Here is a 24,275-nt window from a genome sequence, read left to right on the forward strand (position 1 = left end):
CTCGGCCTGTGGAGGATTTTTGTGCAGCCGCAGCAAAAACATGCACGAGGAGGAGTAATGGGGGGAATGGTGGGCATATGGAGGATTGTTTAAGGGGAGAAGGGGAGATCCTACGGAGAGCAGCAGAAGGAGCTGAAATGCATTTTCATTTTTCTTGATTTCGCGCATAAAATGCGCATAAGCCTATATGCCCATAAACATTTAGAGCGATGAACTTTGCAAAGAGGCCCGGCACAAAACATGGCATACTTTTTGGGGCAACTGCAGCCCGGCCTGCCATCCTGGCATCCTGACTCTGGTATCCTTATGCTCGTTGTGGAGCCGGGCCGGGCCGGGTTGTAAAAATTTATTACCCTTCGCCAGTGTTGATGCATGTTTGCACACATGTAACAACATCTCGGTATTTATTGCCCGAAAAACAATATCAAACTGGGCCGGGACGAGCGGCCATTATCTTTAAGCTACGGCCTACGGCCTCTTTAAATTCGAGGCGGACAATTAATCGGACATGGACGTGCAATTGCCCGGAATTAATTGTCAAATCAAATAAACAAATTCAATTTGTAAAAGTCAGCCGCATTGCCGGGCACAATTGATGAAGTATTTTCGCCTCGGCCGGCCCCGTCCTGCCCGCTTTCCACTTCCTGCTCCATGGCATTCAATTCAGTTCCATTTGCCTGTCAGGATTTCTGGTCCCATCCCCAACAATGGCCGAAATGAAAATGCCAAAACATCATCGTGGCTCCTAGTCCCGAATCCGGAGTCCGGAGTCCCGTTTGGGGCCTTTTCAGTGGTCTCCATTGTTGTGATTATTATTATTATTAATAATTCGACATTGCTGCAGAGACATTAATCATATCCTCCTCAAGTCCCGCCTTTCTATCCCATTTCTGGGCAATATCTCAGTAATTTATCATTGGTCCATTTTTTGGTCTAGGCATTCGGCGTAGAATGTAATTTGAGCGGCAAACGAACGAAGTGGGAAGTAAAACATTTGATTGCCGGGCAAATTGTGTGGCCCGGAATAGCGCAGCACAGTCCTTTAGCTCGTCCTTGATGAGTGTTTATAAAAATTCATTATGCCCACCGGTTCACTCTGTGCCTTGTGCCACGCACAAAAGTCTCACCGTGGGCGGTCTATCTCCTAAGACCACTTCTGTGGTTCTTTAAATTTCTAGGCCAAACGAAAACTTTTGCCCACGTACAATTTGCATACGAATGGGGTCAGGTGGCACCAAATGCAGCAACAAATTCTCATTCCCAGCTCCCAAGACAATGAGAATCGCTTAACTTTTAAGCTGCCGAAAAGTGTTCGCATCTTGAGCACTCAATGTGCATCATAATTGCCAAGAATTTCTTGGTTTTCCTCTATTAACCTCGGGGAACAATTGTGTATTGAAGGTGAGATTCTTTGTTTTTCTGAAGGCCACCTTAATGGATTTTTCGAACTCCATTCAGGCTGCCAATGAACACTCCTGAGCTAAAACTTCCTCAGTGCTTTGGGATAAACAAAATAATATCCTTAAAGGATTTCTGGCCCAAGGGAAGTAATTATCGTTTAAGTTTTACAAAGAACTCGAATGTGGAAGCTTGAAAATATAGAAAGTTCATAGAGTAAAGTGGAAAATCTATTAGATGATGGAGATTTTCAGAGAACAGAGTTGTTAAAAAACTTGATTGTGTTTTATGAAAACTTTTTGGCAGCAATGAATGGGGTTTTAATAAAATTTCAACACTTGTAGAAAGTTAGAAAGCTCCTGTCTCTTGTCTATTTCTAATAAAGTCCTGTTTTCTTTTTTTATCCAAACTTGAATGGAGGGAATCTTTTAGCTGAAAGGAATTCAAAAACTCCCTTCTATGCTCGCTCTTTGGATTATTATTTTCTCCTGATGGCATGCAATTTGCTGGCTAATGTCAACAGCAACTCACCGGCAAAAGTGTTGGTTTACAGACCCGAAAATGAGCCATCTTCTTGGCATCTCCATCTTGTCAGCCACGCATTCAAATTGCCTCCAATTCCCCCAGCTTCCAGCTACCAGCTTCCAGATCCCTCTTCCTGGATGCAGCACTTCCGGCGCGACGGTTGTGCAATTTGTTTTTCACTCCCGCTACTCTTAACTAAGCAAGGTAGCGCTTACGCTTGATTACATTTGCGCTGGTAAACAAATTTTTCCAGAAGCTTCAACAACACCTTTCTTATTTTATTTTTAGCCCCATTCCTCAGTACCCATCCAGTCCCTTATCCTGTTTGTTGTCCTTGCTCTGTCGGCCGTCTTCTACTGTCACTCTCTCTGAGGGACACATAATTTAATTTACAATTTGCCCGCTTTATCAGCGTGTTTGGTAATTTGCCTTAAATTCAAAATTAAATCGAGTCGAGGGTGACAACTCCAAGGCGTCTTCAGTTATCTATGCGCATATAAACTGGCAGCGAACACCTCTAGTTGCCTCCGCCTGGTCTCCTTCCTGGACTCGGTTGGAGTACATAAACTTGGTAATTTAAGCAATTGGAGCGGCTGCTGGCTGCATTAAAATGTCAAAAATATTGTGGCAGTAGAGGAAGGCGGAAAATATGGCCCAGACGGGAGGCGATTTATGTTTATGATGCTCTGGTCAACTTGGCGCTGTTTTGTTTATCATTCCGCTGTTTTTTTATCTCACTTTCTGGTGTGTAATAGAATTTCAGTGGCGTCTCTGCCAGTGAGGGGAAAAACACACAAATTTATGGAATTTTTAGTGCACAATTTTTATTTGCATAAGCGCATAAAAATTCCAACATAACAACAAACTTGTTTGCAGCAGACAGTCCACCACAGTGGATCCCCAAACTAAGTGCTCGAAACTAGCTGCCGAATAAAAATATGAAAATAGCAAAGGGCTATTTAGACAGTTTTTTGTTGAAATGTTCCGCAAACAAACAAATGGTGTAATAGTCATGGTAATATCTGGTCAAATATTTTTATGATGGCTCGAATTGGATTGGAGTTTAATTGAAAATAGCTGTCAATGTCAATTGTGAGCCAAGATTAATAACGAGAGGAATGGGCAGTGTCCCCCAGAACTGATTCGATTGCCGGCCCAACACCACCACTGTACTGGGTGACCTGCTGTTTGCTGTTTCCGCGTGAGTGGCATGTCGAATATTTTATATGCACATTTCTTTTTGGGCATTCAAATGAGTCCCAGCCCAACACGTCCTGCCCGGCCCGGTCCACCCACACGGGGCGTGGCCGGTTATATGCAGTCGTTTCGTAGTCATTTGCATTTCCGCAAATGTAATATTTATGACTCTATGTGTCTGACTCCCGACTTTTCTGGGCGTGTGTTGAGCTTCTGACTTGTCAGTCTGTCTGTCTGTCAAATAGTTGCCGGATTCTTGCTCCCAAATGCGTGTAAACTCATATTCAAAACTCTCGTTCATATTTCGGTGAGTCCTAAAAGATTCATAACCGAGTCGGTGTAGGGGCCCGGGCTGACCATGGTATTTTATGTTGGCCAAAAGTCGTTTGTCCGTGTGGCCGAACCCACTTGGCTAAAACAACAAACACACATACACACATATGTATGTACATATATGGATTTTTTGTGAAATTTATATTTGCTGTCGAGAATCAGAGATCAAATAAGCTCATTGAGGGCACTCTTCCGCACCAAAAGCTTTTAGCCAAATGCATTTTGCTAATATAAAATGCGATAAAAATGCACCGAACAGGAACGAAACCGAAAATCCACAAGCAAGCCCCAAAACACACACAAACTTTAAGCCAAGTCGGTCCGAAAGGATAACGTCTTTCGGCAGTCAGTCAGTCCATCCTTCCATTCGTCCCTAACTGCTGATGTGTGACACGGGTCCTGACCCAAGTACAAACTAATTACCCGCCCAATTGCCAAGACAAAGAGGTAAGCATTATCTAAAAAGCCAACTCTCGCACTTAACCCCAAAAAACAACAGGCCGAACACACAGGGAAGCCAATTTGCACATAATCGAATTGAAAATTTTATAATCACGAGCAGCAGCAGCAGTAGAAGGCTACCAGCTTGGCTCGGCGGGTGGCCAAATTGCTGCTAACGTGGCCAACATGTCTCGGAGTCGGTGGGTGTCGGGGGGTAAGAATGGCTTACGAAAATAGCATGCATATTGTATGGCTTGCTTAAGCACACGAAACCTGCATGGAAGTCTGCTGAAAGTGCTGCCTGGTAAGTTTCAAGAGCTTAGCCCATAAAAGTAATCACTTCAGTGGTTTGTGACCAATTTTAAGGCAGCCTCGTTCTTTATTTTCCCCTATTTGCTATTGGCCTATTTAGCAATTTCGGGTAATGGGTAAAGTTTTAAATTCTGGCTTCTAAAACAAATTATCAGTCAAGGTTTAGTTGCAAGTCAAAAATTCTGGCAAAGTTTTTAACTCTACAAGTTTTTGGTCAAATAATGCCTTTTATTATGTATAAATACAATAATCAAAAATTGCTTTAAACACCGACTTTAAACACTCACCCACAACATTAAAGGTGTAGGACAGTGACATCTTGGGCTCCGTGTTGATTTGGCACTCGTAGACGCCCGAGTCCCTGGGCTGGGGATACTTGATTTGAAGAGTCCAATTGGCGGAGCCATCGGGTCGCAGAACCTTTGGGGAAAACAGGAAGAAAACTTGCAACTTCCACTCCATATGGAGCAAGAAAAAGTGTCACTCACCTGGAAACGCTGATCGGATGTGTAGGTGGTGCCGCCGGCGGTGAGGATATGCAGATCACGTTTGCGAATCCAGGAGACCTAGAACGGTAATGAAAACAACAGGGGATCGGAATGAAGTGCTTGGCGTTTTGGAAAAGTTTTGGGAGCATTACAAATTCCGCACTTAAAACTTTTTTTCTCGCAAGTGAGTTTAACGTGTTGTGTCTGGCAGGAGGAGGAAGTCCTCCTTCCGTGGCACGGAACAAAAAACATGGAGCCTGAGAGGATGATGGGATGAGGTGGCAAAATACAAAAAAACAAAAGCGAAAAGTTTAGGTTGCTTTTTATATTTTTTGGTGTTCTTGGCTTGGTTAATCTTTAACATTTGGCTTTTTGTTTCTCTGGCATTTAATCAGCAAACAAACAAAAAGAAGCAAGCCGGGAACCGACAAAAAGCTAAAACCGGAGAAAGTTCCAAAGCATAAACGCTGAGTACATTAGACCGTGAAGGGCTCCAGATTATTCTTAGAAATATATCACATCACCGGGAAATGAGAGATGTTCTCAAACGCCCATTTAAATGGCCCTCGACAATTGCAAAGTCTTTAAGCCAGAGCCAGACTGGCCGAAAGGTCAGACTGCCAATGGGTCGGTCGGCCCAATTTTGTCAAAGCTGCTTGCTCAGCGCGATTTCCAATTGTTTCGAATTGCCTTCAATCCTTTTCTGGCCAGATACGAGACTAAAGGAACACAGAAACAGGAAAAAAAAAACGAAAAAGTAACAGAAACAGAAGGCTAAGGAAAATGGCCAGCAATGAGACAGCTTTGACGCCATTTTCAGCCTTTATTTGGAAGGCATTTTTATTATTGCTTGAATTACATTTTCATTTGATTGCCTAGCGCCCCGGCATTCGCCCTTATTCTTGGATTCGGGAAAATCTTTTGGGGAAAGCCATTAACCATGATTTTGTGTCTTTCTGGCCCGCACTGACTGGCTGACCGTGATTTCACCTCCTCGACTTCCTCCTCGTCCGCCCACACACTTTGTGCCCTTTTTTGGCACATTGTTTCCAATTTATTTGATGACCTTAGTTTTCGTTGTTGTGCCCTGCTATTGTGATGCTCAATTTTAATTACATGGAAAAGTTTTACTTCCTCCCGCCACCCTGCCACACGCCGCTGCAAGAAACTTTAAATGTTGCCCCACTGTCAACATTAAAGTTGAAAATATGCTACCTCATTAATAAATTTAATTGTCTTGCCCCGCGGACCTGTGAGCCAAGTTGGCCCATTCGACTATTTGCGCAATACTTGTGGCGGCCCCCCAGATCCCCGATTGGGCCGAAATGGCCAGACAACAACTATTGGCCATCTAATAAATTCATTCGATTTGAGGCGGAACCCATAGAATACCGAATACGGAATCAAACCGGTCACGTAATTCGTAAAAATAAAAATCATTTGCTTGTAAAACTTTTATGCGCCGGCCGCTTTTATGCCCCTCCAGAGCTCGCAGTCCAGAGGCCGGATCATAGGCGAATTGTCATGGTCGAATGTAAATTAAACACCCCCGCCTCGGAGGGAAAAGGTCAAATCTCGGTTAAATCCAGGACAGCATCGATTTACCCGTTTGTCAGGCAATTGTCACCGTCGCCTCTCGCCGGCACACAGTGCGTATGAGCAATGCCATCTGGCCGTAAAGCCAGCTCGAAATGAACTGTAAACTGTGGATTGTGGCACAAGCTAAAGAACTATTCGAATCCAGGATCGTGAATCTGTAGAAGCAGTAACCCTCTCAATTAGATATTCCGGGCCAGAGCTTAAATATTTCATTTTCCAACTGCAAAATGGCGAGAATCAAAAGTGAAAAGTTTCGCAACTCCACCCAAGGCGCCGACACAGCCCAAGTCCTGTTCTCAGCCATATCCCGTGTCAAGAAGTTGTCCCAATCTCAGCGGCACGTTGGATTTCCACCTCCGCGAGGCGGGACGTCGTGGGACAGGTTGAAGTCCCTGGAGTGCCATGGTGGAGAACTTTGCTCGGGGTATAATTTTCGTAATGTCTTTAGGTTTAAATAAATACCACAAGCATAGTTTTATATTATTTAACACTTTGTGTTCGTTGCGGCCAGAAACTTTCGGTTCGACTTGCCCCACTCTCGTTGGGCAACTCAGGCTTCAGCTCCAGTTTCAGTTTGGGCTTCGGTTTCGTCTCCGGCTTCAACTTGCCACAACTCTTACTTTCTCTTTGTTTTTCTGTCATCCCCCAGCACTTTCAAATGAAGGAAGTTTCTCTCAGTGTCGGTGTGTTTGTGCGAGCGTGTGGAAAACTTGGCGAAAATACATTAAAAACTTTCCTGACGCATTTTCTGCGTCTCTAACCAAGAGAGACTTTAGACTTGGTCGAAAAACCCGACGGAGCCAAAAATAGTTGATGTTGCAGTTGCAGTTGTTAGTTTGTTGCCACTTTTAGGAACAACCATTAAGCACTGCGAAGAGCGGTTTCGATTCGAAAATTACTCACGGGCTTCCTCTAATGAACTTGATCCAAATTTAATTGTTTCCCCTTGAAGGCAACTGTGTCTCGGGTCTTGACAATAAACAAATGAAGACTTCAATGCCAGCATTTTGTAAACAAAGTTGTAAACAGATTTCGCATTTTTTTCCCTCTGACTTTTTGGGGCGCCCCTGTTTCTGGGAACGAAGGTTGTCCTGTCGGCATTAAAAAGGGTTCGCTGCCTTTTCACAAAAAAAGCCTAAAACTTTGTTTAATATACTTTTTTTTTTTTTTGCAAAGAGTTTTTTGTCTGAGCCGGCGTTGCCTTAGCGATTGGTATTGTTGCGGCGGCCTTTGGTATTACACGAGTAAATTGCTCGTGCTCATGTTCACTGATGTAGCCGCGGAGCGTTTATGAAAATGTTGGCGGCACTCGACGCGTAATAAATCAACAGTGAACGGACAATCCTGTGAAGTCAAGTTGAACAAGCGGATTCAACGCCAGCTTCCGGCCAGGGCCAGTCGAAAACAAGTAGGCAGGAGCTTGCCAGGGAAGGCGATATTGTAGATACTCTTTAGGCGCTTACATTTTGGCCTAATGAGGGCAATCCCAATGGATTCCAAAGCCTTTTAAATCGAAATAATATAACTAATTGTATAAGGACATAAATGCATTTAAAAGGATCTTCCAAAAGGCCAAGAATGGGATCTATTGGACCTTATTCTTCCTAAAAGCCGATAGATTCTTCATAGACCACGATTCGGAAAGAGTATAACTGCGAAAGCCGAGCCGTGTCAGCTGATATGGAAATGACGCCCACCTCCTGCCACCAGCTGCCACCCTGACACCACCTCTCTACGGGAATACTTACGGCTAACGAACTAACGGACGGGCATAAATTACCCGGAGGAAGCCGGCTCCGCGTGGAGTGGCGCATAATGGAAGCCAAGCGCCGGCAAAGTTATTTGCCGTAACTGTTACACTTTCAATTTTGAGTTTATGGGTGCAAGTGTAGGTGAAGGACCCAGGACGAAGGACGACATAGAAGGAGCAGGATGCCAGACCAGTTTTTTGCGTGGGCACGAGCACTGACAGCTCGCGGTTCCAGTCTGTCAATTACAATTAATGTAGGCGACTTGGCCGGGAGACAAGTTTGTTTTTCACCCACCGCCCAGGGTCCCCACGCCAAAGTCATAGACGACATAGAAGGATCTCGAGAAAAACAGGCACTCCTTGCTTTAAATGCCAACCGGATCGATCTCAGCTATATAATCCGACAAAAACCTACAGATTGAACTTCGCACAGATGATGTATTAAAATTTTTGGTTATATTTTGGAATCCTACGGCCCAAAACCCTACAAGAAAAGAATGGAGTGCGAAAAGTGTGGTAAGTTCTCTACTGTTCCATTTATAAAGGATAATGGGATTATAATTTTTAAGATATCACCCGAAATGCCGGCGATCTTAAGCCCGATGGCATTCGAGGCGTGGAGGAGCTCAAGCCGGACACCACATTGGAGATGGAGATCGAGGAGGCCCTGTCCTCCAGTAGTGCCGACGATACTCCGCCCGGCATGATTGTGGTGGAGACAAGGATCAACACGTGGGAGAAGCAGCCGATCAGTGAGGAGACTATTCCCGAGGTGGCGGTGGAACAGGCTGCCTGCTCCGTGTCCCTGGGCCTCAAGCCGACCGTTCATTTCCAGAAACTTACTCCTGGGCATCCTATGGCCAGCACTGAGGCCGCCCTGGCAGCTGCCAACAGTTCGGCCTTCACTACGCCCTTGGACAAGCCCGTGACAGTGCCTGCACCCATTGTCACAGACTCCATTTCCACCCTGAGGCACTGCATCGACGGCGCCACCCAGTGCAACAACCTGGGTCTGGAGTATGAGTCTGTGTCCAACGATTCAATGCCATCGGTGGGATCGCTAGTCTGCCGTATTTGTCACAACGCCGATAATCCAGAGCAGTAAGTGAGAGGGGGCTTGTTTCTATTACACATCCATTAATTTCAAACCTGGCTTAAGGACTTCTGGTTAATGCTTTTCTGTGTCAACTAATCTAGTTTAAATTTCAAAACTTTCAGCCTTCTATCCCCAAATACCCGAAATATGATGAAACAATAAATTAAAAGCCAATATTGAGGATATAGCTAGTCCCAGTAACCCCGGTATAGAGTCCAGTAACTTCCATTTAATTACGAACGTGCAGCCGCAAATTGTGCAAGAAATTAATTGCGCGGCATTTAATGCATTTACTGCCTGCCAGTTGCGCGAATGCATTTATTTATTTTAATTATTAAAATTAACACGGCAAACCAGGGAAACACAGAAAGCCCGTCGTTCCGTCCCCATTGAGCACTTTATCCCTGATTATCTGGTGGCTGTCTGACTTAATCCCCTGATTTTTCATTGTTGCCGCTGTTTACCCAACCCAGACCCATCCTACACCCACCCACTACCCACTACCCACAACCACGCCCACGCCCATTTAAACTTTCGCCTGTTCCTCTCCGATTTGTTTGCAGACTCGTGTCGCCTTGTTTGTGCAAGGGCTCGCTGACATATGTCCATGTGCACTGCCTGGAGCGTTGGATTAGCACCTCGCGCTGCACCACCTGCGAGCTCTGCCAGTTCCAGTACAACACGGAGCAGACACTGCGGTAAGTTCAGCATCAGTACAACCGAAGGTTACAACACAGATTAACCCAACATACATAATTATGATATAACATTATGATCTCTAACAAAAAGTAACTTGGTGTTTGACAAAAGTTAAGTATTTGTGGGCTAGTACATAGGTTATTGATGGGAATTTTCTAGTTAATGTTTTTGTTATTGGTATAAAATAGTATAACTTTGTTCTCTGTTTGTATCTTTAATTGTAAAAATATTTAGTGGATCCATCATGGTCCTATCTTTAAAAGCATTCATAGCTGTCGTGAGTTCCATAAGCATAATAGAGGTCTTTCCTCTCTAAGCTTTGTACCATTTTTTTTAGCTTTTAATTCGAATTACTATAATATACTATTACGTTTTTGAACAGTGTAGTAGTACCAGTTGGCAGGAGCCACTCGCAGCGACAGCAGATAAAAGACGCCAGCGGCTCAGATCTTTTTAATCAGCTGAGTTGGCTTTGTGGCGGGTTTTGCTTTTGCGGCAGTGGCTTCTGCTAATTGCCAGACTGTCAGGCGGGTCTTTGTTGGTGCTTTTGTTTTTGGCAGCCTCCGGCAGCCTCAGGTTGGAGATGCACGATTTTGAAGCACTTCCGTTGCAGGTACACCTGTCTGCAGTCGCTGCGACTTTGGTACTCCAGGGCGATGAGTCGCAGGGCACTGCAGGAGGATTGCCAGATGTTCTCGCTGCTCACTTTGGTGGCTTTCGGCATCATCGGTACACTGCTGGTGGGGATCCAGTACTACGCCCTGCACACCCACTCCTGGGGCCTCAGCAAGCTCTGGACCAAGTCGTGGATGCTCTTTTTCCTGTTCATGACAGTGGTGAAGGACTCGCTCCCCCCGCCTTGCCACCATTAACGCTCTCGCCCACAGATAACCGTCTACTTTGCCAACATATACATGCTGATCAAGTCCCAGCTGACGCCCTGGTATCGGTAAGTGAGTTATTTTCCATTGGGTTGCTCCCAACAATTGCCTATCAACGACTTTATTAGCCCACTTTGCGGTTCAATTGCGTGGGAATTTATTTTTCGCTAATTTTTTGGCTATTTATTCGTGTGTGTATTTTTAAACAGGAGAGCCCATGGCTAAAAACAGAAATCTAATTTTAAACTACAAATTGGACTGTTTTTGGGAAAATATAATTAGCATTTATTTAAATACAAAAAAGTGGCAAATTAATTGCAATACTTTAATACATTGTTTGGAAAAGCCAGTGAAATTTAATATTTTTATTGGAAAACAACATTAAGGACTTTAAAGACTACTTAAGCGGAATAAGAAATCCTTATTGAACAAACTTCGGTTGAGTAACTTCCGGTGAGAACAACCGGAAGTGAATAAAATAAACAAAAGTGAGAGTATTTTCATCAAGGTTTTAGTTATTGATAGCCATTTAAACCCCATTTATAAAACTTTTATCTCATGTATATCCCCAGGTGGTGGCAGTCTGCGAGGGACATCAAGCTGATCTTGGAGAACAGACGACCCTTCCCCAATCCGAGTCGCCTGATGAGAGCCCAGCAGGGGGAAACCGCCTCGACTACAGCCTCCATGTTCACCCACCACGATCAGCAGGATGTCGCCCGGGCACCCCCAATCCTGATCAGTTCCAGCGAAGAGGAGTACGACGAGAAGAACGCCCAGAAGTGGGGCACACGACTGGACAGCGAGGTGCTGGCCGCCGTTGTGGCAGCCACCGTGGAATCGATTGCTGACGCAAGTGCCTGCGATAGTGAGCAACACTCTGAGCCACATCAGGATGTACACCAGCAGCAGCCGGAAGGCGACAACTGAAAGGACATTGACGGCAAACCGGGCAAGGTCTTGGGATGAGGATGCGGCAGAGCACGGGGTAGTTGGGCTGGGCAAGTAATTAAGGCTCAAGGGCAAGGATTTTTGCTTGGCTTTCGTTGTTTGCGTGTCATTTGTTTAATGTACTTTCAATGCTTTTAATGAACTTTCCCGATGAGAGCTCAAATTAAATGGGTAAACTAACCCAAGCTCTCAGGAGCTTCTCAGTGGGCCCGATGTCGATGGTGTTGTTGGGTAGTCTGTGTAGAACTCCTGTTCTACTTGTCCTTCCTTTTCCTGTCTCAGTTCGTGCTTGCACTTTGGCTGCTTCCTCCAAGGCGCACAACTTCCGGTTTCCTGTCGTACCTCGTCTCCTTCCCCCGCTTCTGGCTTAAATCGGGCAAATTAAAGGCGATAACACGAGAGCACGAGGCTGATGGCAGAGCCAGTCACGTGATTGATGGCTCATAAATTAGTCATTTTGCTCTAGCCCGTGTGCGTCAGTATCAGTCAAGTCTATTTGAGGCTGTACTTATAACGGATTGGTCTACGGAAGGCGAAATGAGGGGTATGAGGTACTCGTTAGGATCGAGCCACGCCCCCGCACCCGACCGGCCCGGCCCGGAATGGCAACTCCCCCAGGACATTGTCGCCCGTCTTGTTTGGCAATTTTTCTCCCCGCCTCCGAGTCCCGATTGCAGCCCGGTAATTTGGTCTGGGTCCTTTCCTCGTTTTTACCATTTAATAACAGCACGAGTCCTGGTTGCTAATGCACACTGGTTCAAGGGCCGGACGTTGTCAGGAGGACATCCATTCGGGGCCCTGAATTTTGAATGATTGGCCGCTGTCACCGCTCTGGACCACTGTGAGTCACCGGCCAAGAGCCTCTAAGCCGCCCGTCCAAGAGCCAAAACGCCCACCTAATGTGCCAGTGATGTTGACATATTAGGCCCGGCAACGCCACCAGTCCAGCATTCTTCTTCGAAGGGCTCTGGGCCATATTTGGCGAAGGGTTAACAGCCCGGAGCAACCTTCAATCATTCGGCTTTGGATCGGTCCGTATCCCAATGCTTTGGCAATCACGGCCGGAATGATGGAGTGCCGACAAATCCCTAGCGGAATTTTCATTTATTTCGCAGCATTTCCATATGTTAAGCCATTGAGTTTAAAAGTACTCTATTTTTAGGTTTGGTTAGTCAGGATATATAGGGGAGTTTGAATGCTAGAGGTAGAAATATACAGTATTTAGATTCCTATCGTTCTTATGAGTTACAAAATTTTGAAAAAACAAACAGAATACTTCAATAAACCAATCTTAACTTCGAGTCAGAAAGTGTTTATGGAAATGGCCGCCATTTCCGAAAGGGCATTGCATTTTTCGTTATGGAAGAGTTGCTTCCTCTGCCGGCTTCGAACCGGGTCCGATTGGTGGTGCTTCTGTAAACTTTCTACTTACGTCCTTATCGCCGAGCCGCTCCACACGGCAGTGGAGGAAGCCGGTCTGGCCAACGGTTACGGTCAAGTTGCGCGGCACATCAAAGTCGAAGTAGGGCAGCAGATTCGAGGGCGAGATTGTGGTGGTCGTTGTCGTGGGCGGCGTCGGGGCAATCGCAGCGGTGTAGCCTAGAAATACAAAAAAGGACATTCGGGTGAGTGGGTGGAGTAAGAGGGGGAGAGTGAGAGTGAGTGAGATGTAGGGCTGTGTGGCATAAAAACTTGTGCCAAATGGAAATTTATTTTCATTTTCATTTGCACATACGTAGCGGCGTATTGTTGGTTTTAGCGTAGCATTCAAAATGCCCGAAACCCCCTAGTTCCCTCCGCGAGAGTCCTGCCTGGCCACAACTTTTGGCGGCTGGCAGAGTCCTAACTGAAACTGAAAAGTAATAAAATTCGCATAAAAATTGTGCTCAAAAAACGAAGAGGAAAACAAATAAATGAACACTGAGAGGGATGTAGGGTGTGTGTGTGTGTTTGGCACAAAGTATCCTCAACAAACAATTATACTTTCATTTTTATTTTTTTTGATATTTGTTTGCCGTTGCGTGAGGACTTTTTATTTTTTTATTCGGTTGGTTTTTGGTGTGAAGGGACATCAACATTAAACACCCAAAAGGCCTTCTCTATTTAATCAGAGGCATGCCCCATTTTAAGACACTTGAAGACACCATTGGAATTCAATTTCAATGGATCTCTTATCCTATTTTACAGGTTATTATGAATGTAAATAAATATCAGTAATTATGAGCTCTTTTGTCTTGTGGCCAGAACAGAAAAGATGTTAATTATGATGGTAAAAATGTTTTCCGGTCATCAGCACACTTTGGTAGAAGTTGGCCCACTAAACATGTCAAAGCCGAGAAGAAAAAGTTGTGTCCTGCAGTTACCCAGAACGAAGTCAGATAATGGCCAAAGGAGCCTGGGCAGGAAACGGGTGAAATAAGTTCGTCATTGAGACACTGAGGAAGACAAGTCGAAGAAAGTTTCTCACATCAAAGAGGAGCCAGGCACAAATCGGCACAGATCACATCCAGCCAACTGGAATACGAATAATTGAATGAGACGATACGCGATGGAGCTCTTCGTTCGCTTCTGCCATTGGCGTCAGTTTATCGAACTCTGGGCTTGGGTTTTGGGGCTGAACTCCAACCGACAGCCAAGAATCAAAGAGCCACCCAGCCGGAGGAAAACTGCTGTTGCACATTTCCGTTTCCGCACGCGCAGAAAAAAAAAATGGAGAAGAAGTGAAAACTTTCGCCAGGACACGCACACACTCACAGGCGAAACATGCGAAAACTTTTCCACATGCGTAGCAACGTGAAAACATGAATCGACTCCACCGCAAGTCGAGTGGGTGGGATGGCGGATAGATGGGTGGATGGCTCGTTGTGGAACATGACAAATTTTACGATTTACTTTTTGAAAAATTTCAAACACAAAGTTAAATTTAATGCGCACCCGCAACATTTGCGTACGTGCCGCTTTCCATCTTGGGGCAATATGCAAAACATTCCGCCATCGCCATAGATAATAATGTGTAACGCCAGAGTGGGGGCTTTTGGGCTCCGAAAAGTTTGATTCTTTAATCGAAGTGGCATTGCTCTTTCAAAGTGCAAATAGGCCTTGAGGAGTCAGGGGGTTCTGGCGAGATTTGGATACCTTTGAACTTTTATTTCGGTTCAACTATTAAATCTTTATGACTTTTCTGAAATTTGTTTTAATTTATATTGCTATTTTTGAAACTAAGAGAAACTTTCTGTAGAACTTAAGCTGGAAATTTTAATGAAAATTTTCCCAAAATGAATTTTCCATATGTATTTTCCTTTCATGCCCTCCATCCTACCACAACACCAGACACCATAGTCCCTCTCCCTCCGAATACCGAAATATAGGTAACAGGGTATCAAAAGCGTACGAAAATGAGCTTAGAAATGTTGCACGTATGCGTGCGTGGGGCATAAACGACGTGGAAAGCGCGGAAAATTCGAGTCGAGCGGAAAACGCACAGCGGCACAGGGAGAGTGACAGAGTCTAACACTGAACTTAATTTATTGTTTATCAGCGAACATGCAATTTATGGCCGGGACTGGAAAGATTTTCCCCACAACATTTTTAGGCCACACTCTGTGTGCGGCTGGGTGTGTTACAAACTTTGTGCTAATTTTAAGTTTATGCATGGAAAATTTGCTCACGCTGTGAAAATTAACGATGCGGCTGCTGGGCTATCCTGCTATCCCACCATGTCCTGGGCCAACTTGTCGATGCCTCCGATTTGTTGTTAGGCAGTTTGTTTGCCAGCCCGCCTCACCCACCTCCTCCACAGCCTGCCGGTTTTGGTAACAGCTATCGATAACTACAGGGCTCACCGGCAGCTGGCTGCTGTCAGATTTGGGCTTTGGCTTTAAGCGTGCGCTTAATCAAAAACGTTCGACGCCTGCAAATTAACATGATGCATGGCAGGGCTCAAGCCCAGGACCCGCTCCCCAGTTGCGGTCGGAGGACCAAAAATATTTGCCGACTTTTCAACCCGAAAATTAGCAAATGTGGTGGAAAATGTTTGCGGTTTTGTGGGGGTTTGACAGCGCAACATATGAATATTTATGCTGGCACTTTGCGCCAAATAAGCATAAATGGAAATTGGCCAAAATCGAAACTGAAACGATTAAGGAAAGGCCGCTATTGAGCGTGAAACACAAAGCGAGTTAAATACCTAGTGACAGAGAAAACAATGCGTTGTCCTGTCGAGAAAGGACTCCTCCTTAGATTGGCCGTGATCCCCAGCACTTAAGCTCCGGTTACATTGACATCGAGGCATTGAAGCTTTGAGTGGCAGACGATGCACTCGACGGGGCTCCTTCGGAGCTCTTAACTTGGCCCACAACCGTCTGGAGTCTAGACTTTCGGGGCTTCCCAGGGAGGGAGACTGCCTCAGCTCCCTCAGCTGGAGCTCCTCGAAATATGCTGAACTATCGATTATGCTGCAAAGTGTTTCCGTTCCGGTGTCAGGCAGTGGGGCGAGCTCCGCGGAGTGGCAGGCGGTGCATATAAATATTTGCACAGCAAATTGCTCTTTCCACTTTGTGTGCTCTATTTGCTCGAGCAAATTAAATCAAAATGAAAATTTGCCAGAAAAATATTGAGCGTCTAATCAGGAGCCGGAACGAAGTCAGAGCAACAAACTGCCTGAGAATATTTTGGCTTACAGGCCACAGACGTGCTTTTTAGCTTATTTTTTCGTTATAAATAAAGTTCCAGAGCACCCAAGGCCCAGAGAGCTTCTCTGGAATTTCCTTTTTTTTGTCGTGTGTCGCCATTTTTATGGGTGACTGTGTCTGCTTTTCTACACTCAGCCATTTCATCACTCAGTTGGCATTATAAGTGCCGCATTTGGAATTTATGATTATTTTTCTTTCGCTTCTCGTCCCGGCTAATGTGGCCATATGAATGCTTAAATACAAATACGCATACAAATCGGGCCAAACTATAAAAGCAGGCGGCGGCCATGACTCACAATGAGGAGCCGGCCAAGTTGGAGCAACGACATATTAGGCAATCATATGTGGCTCTGTTCTCTGGCTGAACACTGTGACTCTTGGGATCCTTGGTTAGACAATGCCAAACGATGTCGCATTTCAATGAGCGTTAAATCCCATGAAAATGTTGCAAAGATGAACCGCTCTATCTGCCGAAAGCTGAAAGCCGAAAGTCACAAAAAAAAAACGCAGAACCGTCTGCGTGCCTCATTTGAAAACCGCCCGTTCGCATTTGCATGCGTTTCACATGTCATGCAGAACAAGCATCCTGCCTCCCTCGGCACATCCTCCTCCGAAAAAAAAAATGTGTTTTAAAAAAATCCCTAACGAAATCAGATAAACGCTTGCTGAACGCTGCTACATGTGATGGATGTGCCGAGTGTTGAGATTCGAGATCACTCGAAAAGTATTCCACCAAAAAAATGAGAAATAAAACTCAGAAATTATACGAAATCGGTTTAAGGCACCGCATCAGCACAATTGAAGGTGAGAAATGAGTGGAGAGATGCTTACGACCCAGATGTGTGTCTGTATCCGTTTCTACTTGCGGGCACCGTATCCTTGTGCTGCACCCTCGAGCTCCTGTTGACAACTCACACACACAAACAGACGCACAATCTGCAGGACCACAACTGCTGGCGGTGGCAGACTCCACATACACATGGCACTCCAGCTGAGCTCAGCAAGTTTGTTTCCCTCGCTTGTAGCTACCAAGTGGGCTTCACTTTAATATAGACATTAATCGGAGCAGGGAATCTCCCTTTCGAGCTGTTTACATGCTCCACACACACACTACACTCTCCACTCCACATTCCACATTTACACACTTTATGATCGAAATCGATTTGACGCTGTTCCCTTCCATTTCCGTTTCCGCAATTGCATTGCAATTGTAATTGAAACGACGGTGACGGACTGAAGGCAATTGTAAAAACAATTTCAGTTGCTTTATTGTTTGTAAATGCAATCCTACATTGGTTAACCGACAAAGAATGAATATTTTTTGCATCGCCTTGCCGAGTCCTTGCCTTTCGCAAAATTGATTACACTTAATGGCGAAGATAAAACCGTAAAGCCTGACCACACGGCGTATGTGTAATGTTCGGGCAATTATCATTGGCATATTGCAGGCCACTCGCTGGCAAACGCAGCCATTTAGCCCCCAGCCATATTTCACTTTTGCCCACTTCTGCATTGGAACGAAAAGCAAGAAAGGAGCCAGAGGAACCAGTGGAGCAGGACCAGCGTGCCAGTCCTGTGCTGGCAATTTTCTATTAGTTTGCTTCCATTCTGTCGATCCGAGTACTCAGACGACAGTGTGCGCACTTAGGCGCGACAATTAATTTATGGCCTAGACGCTTTGCCAACCCATAAATTATGCTTGCGAATGCCAATGAGGCAGGGAGCAAGGGCGGAGTATGAAATTCAGGCCATAATTGAACAACATGGCGTATGAGTAACGAGACTGGCCTCGCAATATAACACCATTTAACGATGCTACAAAAATAGGCATGTTTAGGCTTATTAATAAAGGACATCCAAATATTTGTAAAGTTGAAGCCATCTAGCTTGAAGGTCATAGATATATCATGAAGTGACCTATTTGTTCTCGAGTTTGAGCCACCATAACTTGTAGACCCAGTCGTTCAGTTGTCGTGATGATTAATTAGCCGCTGATATGCCGACACCCACACACAGGCAGTATCCAACACATGCATGGAGCCTCACACAGGTTTGGTTACATTGGAGCTAATTGCGTGCTGATTGAATCGGCAGATTGAACTCAAAGCAATCAGCAGCGAGTGGTGGCAATACCACGCCAGAGACATAGTCTGTGGGTGGGAGCAGGGCAACCACTTAAAGATAACCCGGCAATGACATAGTTTTTTGGTATTTCGAGTTGAGCAATGGGGGAAATCCAGTGAGCTGAACAAACTGTTCTGTCGGAACAATAAACAAGTCCTGGCATTGATTTCTATCTTGGCAAACTTTCATTCTACCCCCCTTTTCCTTTGGTTTTCGATGCCCTTTAAGTTGGCCCAAGTGCGAGTTTGCCTTGAAAATTTTCCGGTTGACTTCAAAGCAGAAATGCAAAAATGACATTCACAACTTGTGACCCACTCGAACCCACTCAGTGGTGCAAGTGATGGGGCGCTAGGTGGCTCATCGTCGTCGTCGAGGGCCAATACTAAACGGTATTGTATGCAGGCATTGAACTTTCCCTGGGCCAAAAAAAGAGCTGAAACCTAGGAAATCGAGAATACAATGCGGGACACTCACACTGGCTAGCCCCATTTTCGTATCTGTGTGAGCCAGGCTGGGCCAAAAGTTAAGACTGGGCGGCCAGGACTACGACTACGACTAGTACGGAAAACAGAAAACAAAACACACACAAGAACTATTGCAGACTTTCGGGCGACGCTTTTATGGTTATCTCCGCCTGCCGTTGCCGATGCCGTTTCTGTTGGTATTTCCATTACTGACTTTTTCATGATTATGTGCCTCATTTGGGGGGGACTTTTTGCTAGCCGCTCTGATTTAATTTAACAAAATGCCGCCAGCTAAGAACTCTGGCCCCTGGGCCATTGCCATTTGGTCAATACCACTGCGAGTGTGGTGACGAGTGCTGTGTGCGAAGCCTTTTTCTCTCCAAAACGGGGTCACTAGAGCTAGTTTCAGCTAGTTTTCTTGCTTGTGGTTGTACATTTTCTTATAACTTCTTTCTCTAATTAAGTTTATAATGTTTTGTTTAAGGAATGTGGTATTTTGTCTTGGCAGGACTATTCAGAATTCAAACCAACTTGCTCTGAAAAAATTCTCCTAGAATGAAATACAACACCACTGCTGGTATCTCTTTAGTTCCTTTCTTTCGTGGCAATGTCCTGTCATAATTTAAAGCATTTTATTAGCCGTTTTTGCTTGGTCGATAAGAGCGAGCAGTCATAGATTCCTTGCCCACTGCCAGGACATCTGACGTAGGTCGTGGTCCTTGTTGTTGTCGCCAGTAAGGCTCTCGCATCAAATTAGGTTACTTTGGCGAGAAGCGAGCGGCTCAACGCTGCGTATGAGTGATTTTTATGGCATTTTTATTTGGGCCGAGGGATTGAGGCTTACATTGAGGCCCGCACCCACTAAGCCCAGTCTAGACTCTAGACGAACTCATACTGGGAGACGCGTGGGAGTCGCGTGGGAGTGCTCATTAGCCCGCGGTGTTTATGAAGCCCTTGCCGCCCAAACTTAAGCACATTAACACTGCAAAAGTTTTCGCCGACAAAGTACACAACTTACAACGAAATGCTGCATCGGCAAAAGAAAGCTCCGGCGAAAATCTCATTTAATATGCATTCGCAAAGAAAGGGGGACGAGCGCAAATGCAAATGCCAGAGCCCGGCAAAGTTTCCTTTCGTTTGCTTTAATCAGTGCGTAAAATATTCAACTGCAACTGGCAGGGAGTTTTGGGGGAGGTGCTGGCCGGGCGATAAGTCCCACCCACCCGCAATGCCTTGACTTTCTGTCTGTCGCTCAATTTTTATTTCGTTTTTTATCCCTTCGACTTACATGCGCCTTAAAACGGATTTACTGCACTCCGAGCCAGCGTTGCATGCTGCGGCATTGCCAGTGACATCCTCTCTTCGTGCCACAAAGGACTCAGTCCCCCTCAAGTCTCGCCGGATTCCTGCGGCCGCCCAGCTGACTTTCTTACTGGGTGGCATGTAAGTATTGTGTGGCATGTACTTTCACATGCGGAATGTCTGACAGTTGACACGATAAGGCGAAAGCCGCCAGACCAGGCTCCTCCTCCTGGATCGACCCACTTTCGCGATAATTTCGCTTACAAGAATATTAACAAAATCCCGAAAATAAATTGTAATGAATGGCGCAAGCATTTATTGAAATTTTTTTTCGTACAGCCTTGGCGGCCAGACCAGGACGAAAAGGAAAATAAATTTCCAAGGCGAAACCTGGATTAAGGAAAAATTGGCGTCGCGGTGGTGGTGGTGGTGGGAAATGCTGGAAAATGCGGAAAGTGCTTGTAAATGACAGCCATAATTTTACAGTTAATGGTTGACATAGGCACAATCGCCGAGCAATATAATTATATAGCCCAACGTTAAGTCCGACGGGGAGCTAAAGCAATTAGTGACAGAATTCCATGGAACTCTGAATGCAAAGGTGAATTTTTAAAGACAGATTGGATATAACATTTCCAGGAAAATTTATACATTTTTTGTAGCCCAGTAACGAACAATAAAACAACAATCTACCATCGTAAAAAAAAATTCAAGGAAAATGATATTTGCGAGTTCCATGGAAGAACATGATGAAGATAAGCCTTCCATGAAAATCTGTGAAATGCAAATTGATTTGTTCTTCAGCTACAGCTGTTACTACTTTGCATATTCGTGTGATTTTAATGGCTAAGAAATGGACGAGTTTCCCTGAAATGGATTTCAATACCGACTGCCTCGTCACGGCCAGAGTCTGAAGGACTCTGAGGGAAAACTCTTAAATTCTGCCACCACAATGAGCTGGCACTTTAAGGCCTCGGCCAAGTAAATATATCTGCTTACAAAACTCTCAAGTTAATGGCCGACTCTATTGGGCTTAAAAGTCAACAAGTTGGGACACAGTTCATCCCGCCACGTCCGAAGGGTCCAGGTCTTAGACCTCATCCCACGTCCTCATCCCTCGTCCTGTCTTCTATTCAATTTGCATTGAGTATCATTGTTGCTGGAAACACGGCTGCTTTTTCTTGTTTTTTTTTTCCGGCTGCTGCTGGGTCACTCACTATACTATACAGTATACAATGAACGCATAACGACTCGAACGAATGAAAGTGTGCAAATAAATATGTTTGCGAGAGGAAAAGCCAAGCAGGAAAAAATACAGGAAAACTGTCAACCTCCATGGGTCGAGGGCTGGAGAACGAATGGAGCTTATTCATAGTCCGGTCACAAATTCAACACCTACGCAACTATTGTGCCAATTTGGGGACCCAAGTTGACCTTTTTTTTTGGTTGTGTGAGAGAAATGCCATCACCACCACCCAAAACCTGCGCCTGACAATGCATGCAAATGACGGCATTTTTTCCAGGGTCCAAACAGTGGCGGAAAAGTGCTCTTCACTGAGGGAAAATATTGGTTTTTATTTAAGGAGAAGACTTATAAAGATGTAGACTAGATTTTGCTTCAGAGAGGTATCTAATCTTTCCCTCAAGCTTTCTTTTAAAAGTAACCTTCAAATAATAAAATATATAATTAATAAATAGTTGTATTCAATTTCAGTGTCATTGGTTTCTCTCTTGGCTTTCATTTCAGTGCCTCAGCTACCAAATTCCTTTGTGTTGGGGACTCTACTTCATTTTTGGGTTACTTTGCCCGGCTCACTGCTAATGTCTTCACTTTGGTGTGGGTCGGTTGGTCCGTCTGGAGGTGTGGTGGGGGAGTAGGGATATGGAATAGTCAGGTCTATGGGCTTGTTAGCACTCATAAAGCGCCCCAAAGTATGCCATTTCAGGAGGCCTTTGTAATTTTATGCCTGGCCTGCGACATCAACACCAAAAAGCCAGCCATCCAGCCAGCCAGCCAGCCATCCAGCCAACAAGGAAGCCAGTCAGTCAGCTAAATGACAAAGAAAACACAAAAACTTTAAGTCTTCAAATATGGCTACGTGTCGCCAATGGGAATCTGTATGCTAATTTCAGATGGCAGGCTGCAAAATAGCGTCTTTGCTTCGTTTAGCTTTAATGCGTCATAATCAACACAATCATAATTTGCATGAGGCATGCTCCGCATAATTTTCCACATCATTTCCCAGGCAGCCGAAAGTGGCAGTGGCAGTGGCAACAAAGGCAACTGCCTCTAATATGCCACGGGAGTTGGAAATTAGCACTCAGCCGCCCTGTAAGCCCGGGCTTCCTTTTCATGTTAACTTATGTACGGCCTATTGCGTAAACCGAAAACCACAACAGCAACTACCACATTGAGGCGCCTAGATGGCTCGAAGGGGGCAAGTGCAACTCATTTGTTTGGGCCACTAATTGAACTCTTGCACGGGAACACCATCCGAGCACCGAGGGCCTAAGGCTCATTTAATCCCCGGGCTGCTCCCAGCCAGGCAACCTGATTTTCTACTTACAGAGTCCTGGAGTGTCCTGTTCCTTTTGGCAAAACACAACTTTCTAGCAGCAGCTGTTGTGCCATCAGCCATTAAGATTTAAAACTTTATCGATTGGATATTCAACAGCTTCCATAATTAATAAATTGTCTGGCTTTGTTCATCAATGAGTGGTAATTACCAGTTAATCAATATAATTTCGCAGTGGCCAGCAGTGCGCTTCTGGAAGCCGCAAGAATGGCTAGCAAAATCCACTTTTGGCTTTCTATCTGTTGTTTCGAGAGAAGCCAATTAGCCTTGAGGCAAGTAATTGGGTGCAGCACGCCGGGGATTAAAGCCGAATGCATCCAATTTAGGAGAAAACTAACAAACGGCAAGAGGATAATGACATAAGTACATTTAATTTTGTGTTGTCAACCGATTTTATTGTTTGTCGGTTTGAGCCGGTTGTCAAGTAACTGGAATCGGCCGTGACAACGTCTGATTTATGTATGCTTAACGGGAACTGCAGTTGGTGGCGCTAATTGATGCGCAACCACATGGCGTATGCGTCATATTTGAATAGTTTGCTTAATTATATGTATGGCGAAAACGTTTTGCGGTTGCCAGCACTTGACAGAGTATGTGTAACTGCCAACAGCAGGCAGCCAACAACCACATGAAAGCGAGGCTGAAAATTGGAAAATGCCAGAGAATATTTTACATCACAGTTTGGCAAGAGGCCTGGCGCGTCGGGATAAGTTTGATGGGCCAAGTTTACTGATTCCATCAAACTTATTCAGCATACAATTAAAGTAAATGATGCTCGACTGAAACATCTTGTGGCAATATTGGAGAATAAATAACTCGATGTGGATGGGTATTACTTGTGCGTATTTTGTTTTGCATTTTGATGAGCTGCGCAGTGGCAGTGGGAGTATGTGTGTCTGTGGGAGTGTCTATATCCAGCATCCAATTTATGCCCACGGCTTTTTTCGTCTGACTACTTTCCACATGAGCCCGTGAGTCTGCCACGTTAATGTGTGCCGTCTAATATTTCACGAAATCGATTTTACGCCCTGCCAGATCCTTTCGGCAACATTTGGCAACTTTAAGCACTGCCCATCACTCACTCCGGGGACTGACCGACCATGAATGCCCCTTCCTCATCCAGCAGCAAGTGAATATTTCATTAATGCGCCGACAGGGACAGATGATTGTCACTCCATGGTCCGTATCCATGACCATTCAAATTAGATCTGGGAGCTGGGCCATAGGCATAAATTCCAAATGATTTGCGCTGATTGCGCCGAGGCGTAATTAAAGTTTTACAACCTAATTAAGGCCAGCGAACCGATTCCGATCCCGAACCGACGTACGTCTTTCTGGCTCAAGAGTTCTTCAATTAGGCCACAAAAATACGCACACAGACCACCAGCCCTGTCTGTGTCTGTGATGTGCTGGTCAGGGACATAAACATTTTAATGACTGACGAAAAG

At 45.1% G+C, this 24,275-nt stretch overlaps 2 protein-coding genes and 1 long non-coding RNA gene across 4 annotated transcripts in view; 2 read left to right on the forward strand and 1 right to left on the reverse strand.

Annotated features, from left to right (window-relative positions):
* dpr1 (defective proboscis extension response 1) overlaps positions 1 to 24,275 on the reverse strand; it is a 45,628-nt gene that overhangs the window by 5,729 nt on the left and 15,624 nt on the right. Inside the window, exons 2-4 of the mRNA XM_017238402.2 lie at positions 13,103 to 13,269; positions 4,695 to 4,772; positions 4,494 to 4,626 (exon numbers count right to left, since the gene is read on the reverse strand). Coding sequence (XP_017093891.2) covers positions 4,494 to 4,626; positions 4,695 to 4,772; positions 13,103 to 13,269 — 378 coding nt within the window. The remainder of the gene's footprint in view (positions 1 to 4,493; positions 4,627 to 4,694; positions 4,773 to 13,102; positions 13,270 to 24,275) is intronic.
* On the forward strand, positions 8,399 to 11,855 carry LOC108123274 (uncharacterized). 2 transcript variants are annotated; one of them, XM_017238400.2, is made up of 6 exons: positions 8,399 to 8,559; positions 8,613 to 9,144; positions 9,703 to 9,837; positions 10,452 to 10,674; positions 10,726 to 10,787; positions 11,292 to 11,855. In XM_017238400.2, the coding sequence occupies exons 1-6, from the start codon at positions 8,541 to 8,543 to the stop codon at positions 11,647 to 11,649; spliced, it is 1,329 nt and encodes a 442-aa protein (XP_017093889.2). In that variant the 5' UTR covers positions 8,399 to 8,540; the 3' UTR covers positions 11,650 to 11,855. The 2 variants fall into 2 exon arrangements, with proteins under 2 accessions (XP_017093889.2, XP_017093890.2); XM_017238401.2 differs by having other exon boundaries at positions 10,452 to 10,671.
* Positions 20,603 to 21,261, forward strand: LOC138926113 (uncharacterized). Its single transcript, XR_011442475.1, has 2 exons — positions 20,603 to 20,852; positions 20,914 to 21,261. It is a non-coding gene; the product is annotated as an uncharacterized lncRNA (long non-coding RNA).

The sequence above is a fragment of the Drosophila bipectinata genome, chromosome 2R, assembly GCF_030179905.1.
Source record: "Drosophila bipectinata strain 14024-0381.07 chromosome 2R, DbipHiC1v2, whole genome shotgun sequence".
Taxonomy (NCBI): Eukaryota; Metazoa; Arthropoda; class Insecta; order Diptera; family Drosophilidae; genus Drosophila; species Drosophila bipectinata.

What these genes read in the sequence shown, in the direction of transcription:
- LOC108123274 (XM_017238400.2), top strand. An exon ending in AACACGGAGCAGACACTGCG is followed by an intron (nt 9,838 to 10,451) that starts GTAAGTTCAGCA and finishes CTTCCGTTGCAG; the next exon opens with GTACACCTGTCTGCAGTCGC. An exon ending in CAGCTGACGCCCTGGTATCG is followed by an intron (nt 10,788 to 11,291) that starts GTAAGTGAGTTA and finishes GTATATCCCCAG; the next exon opens with GTGGTGGCAGTCTGCGAGGG.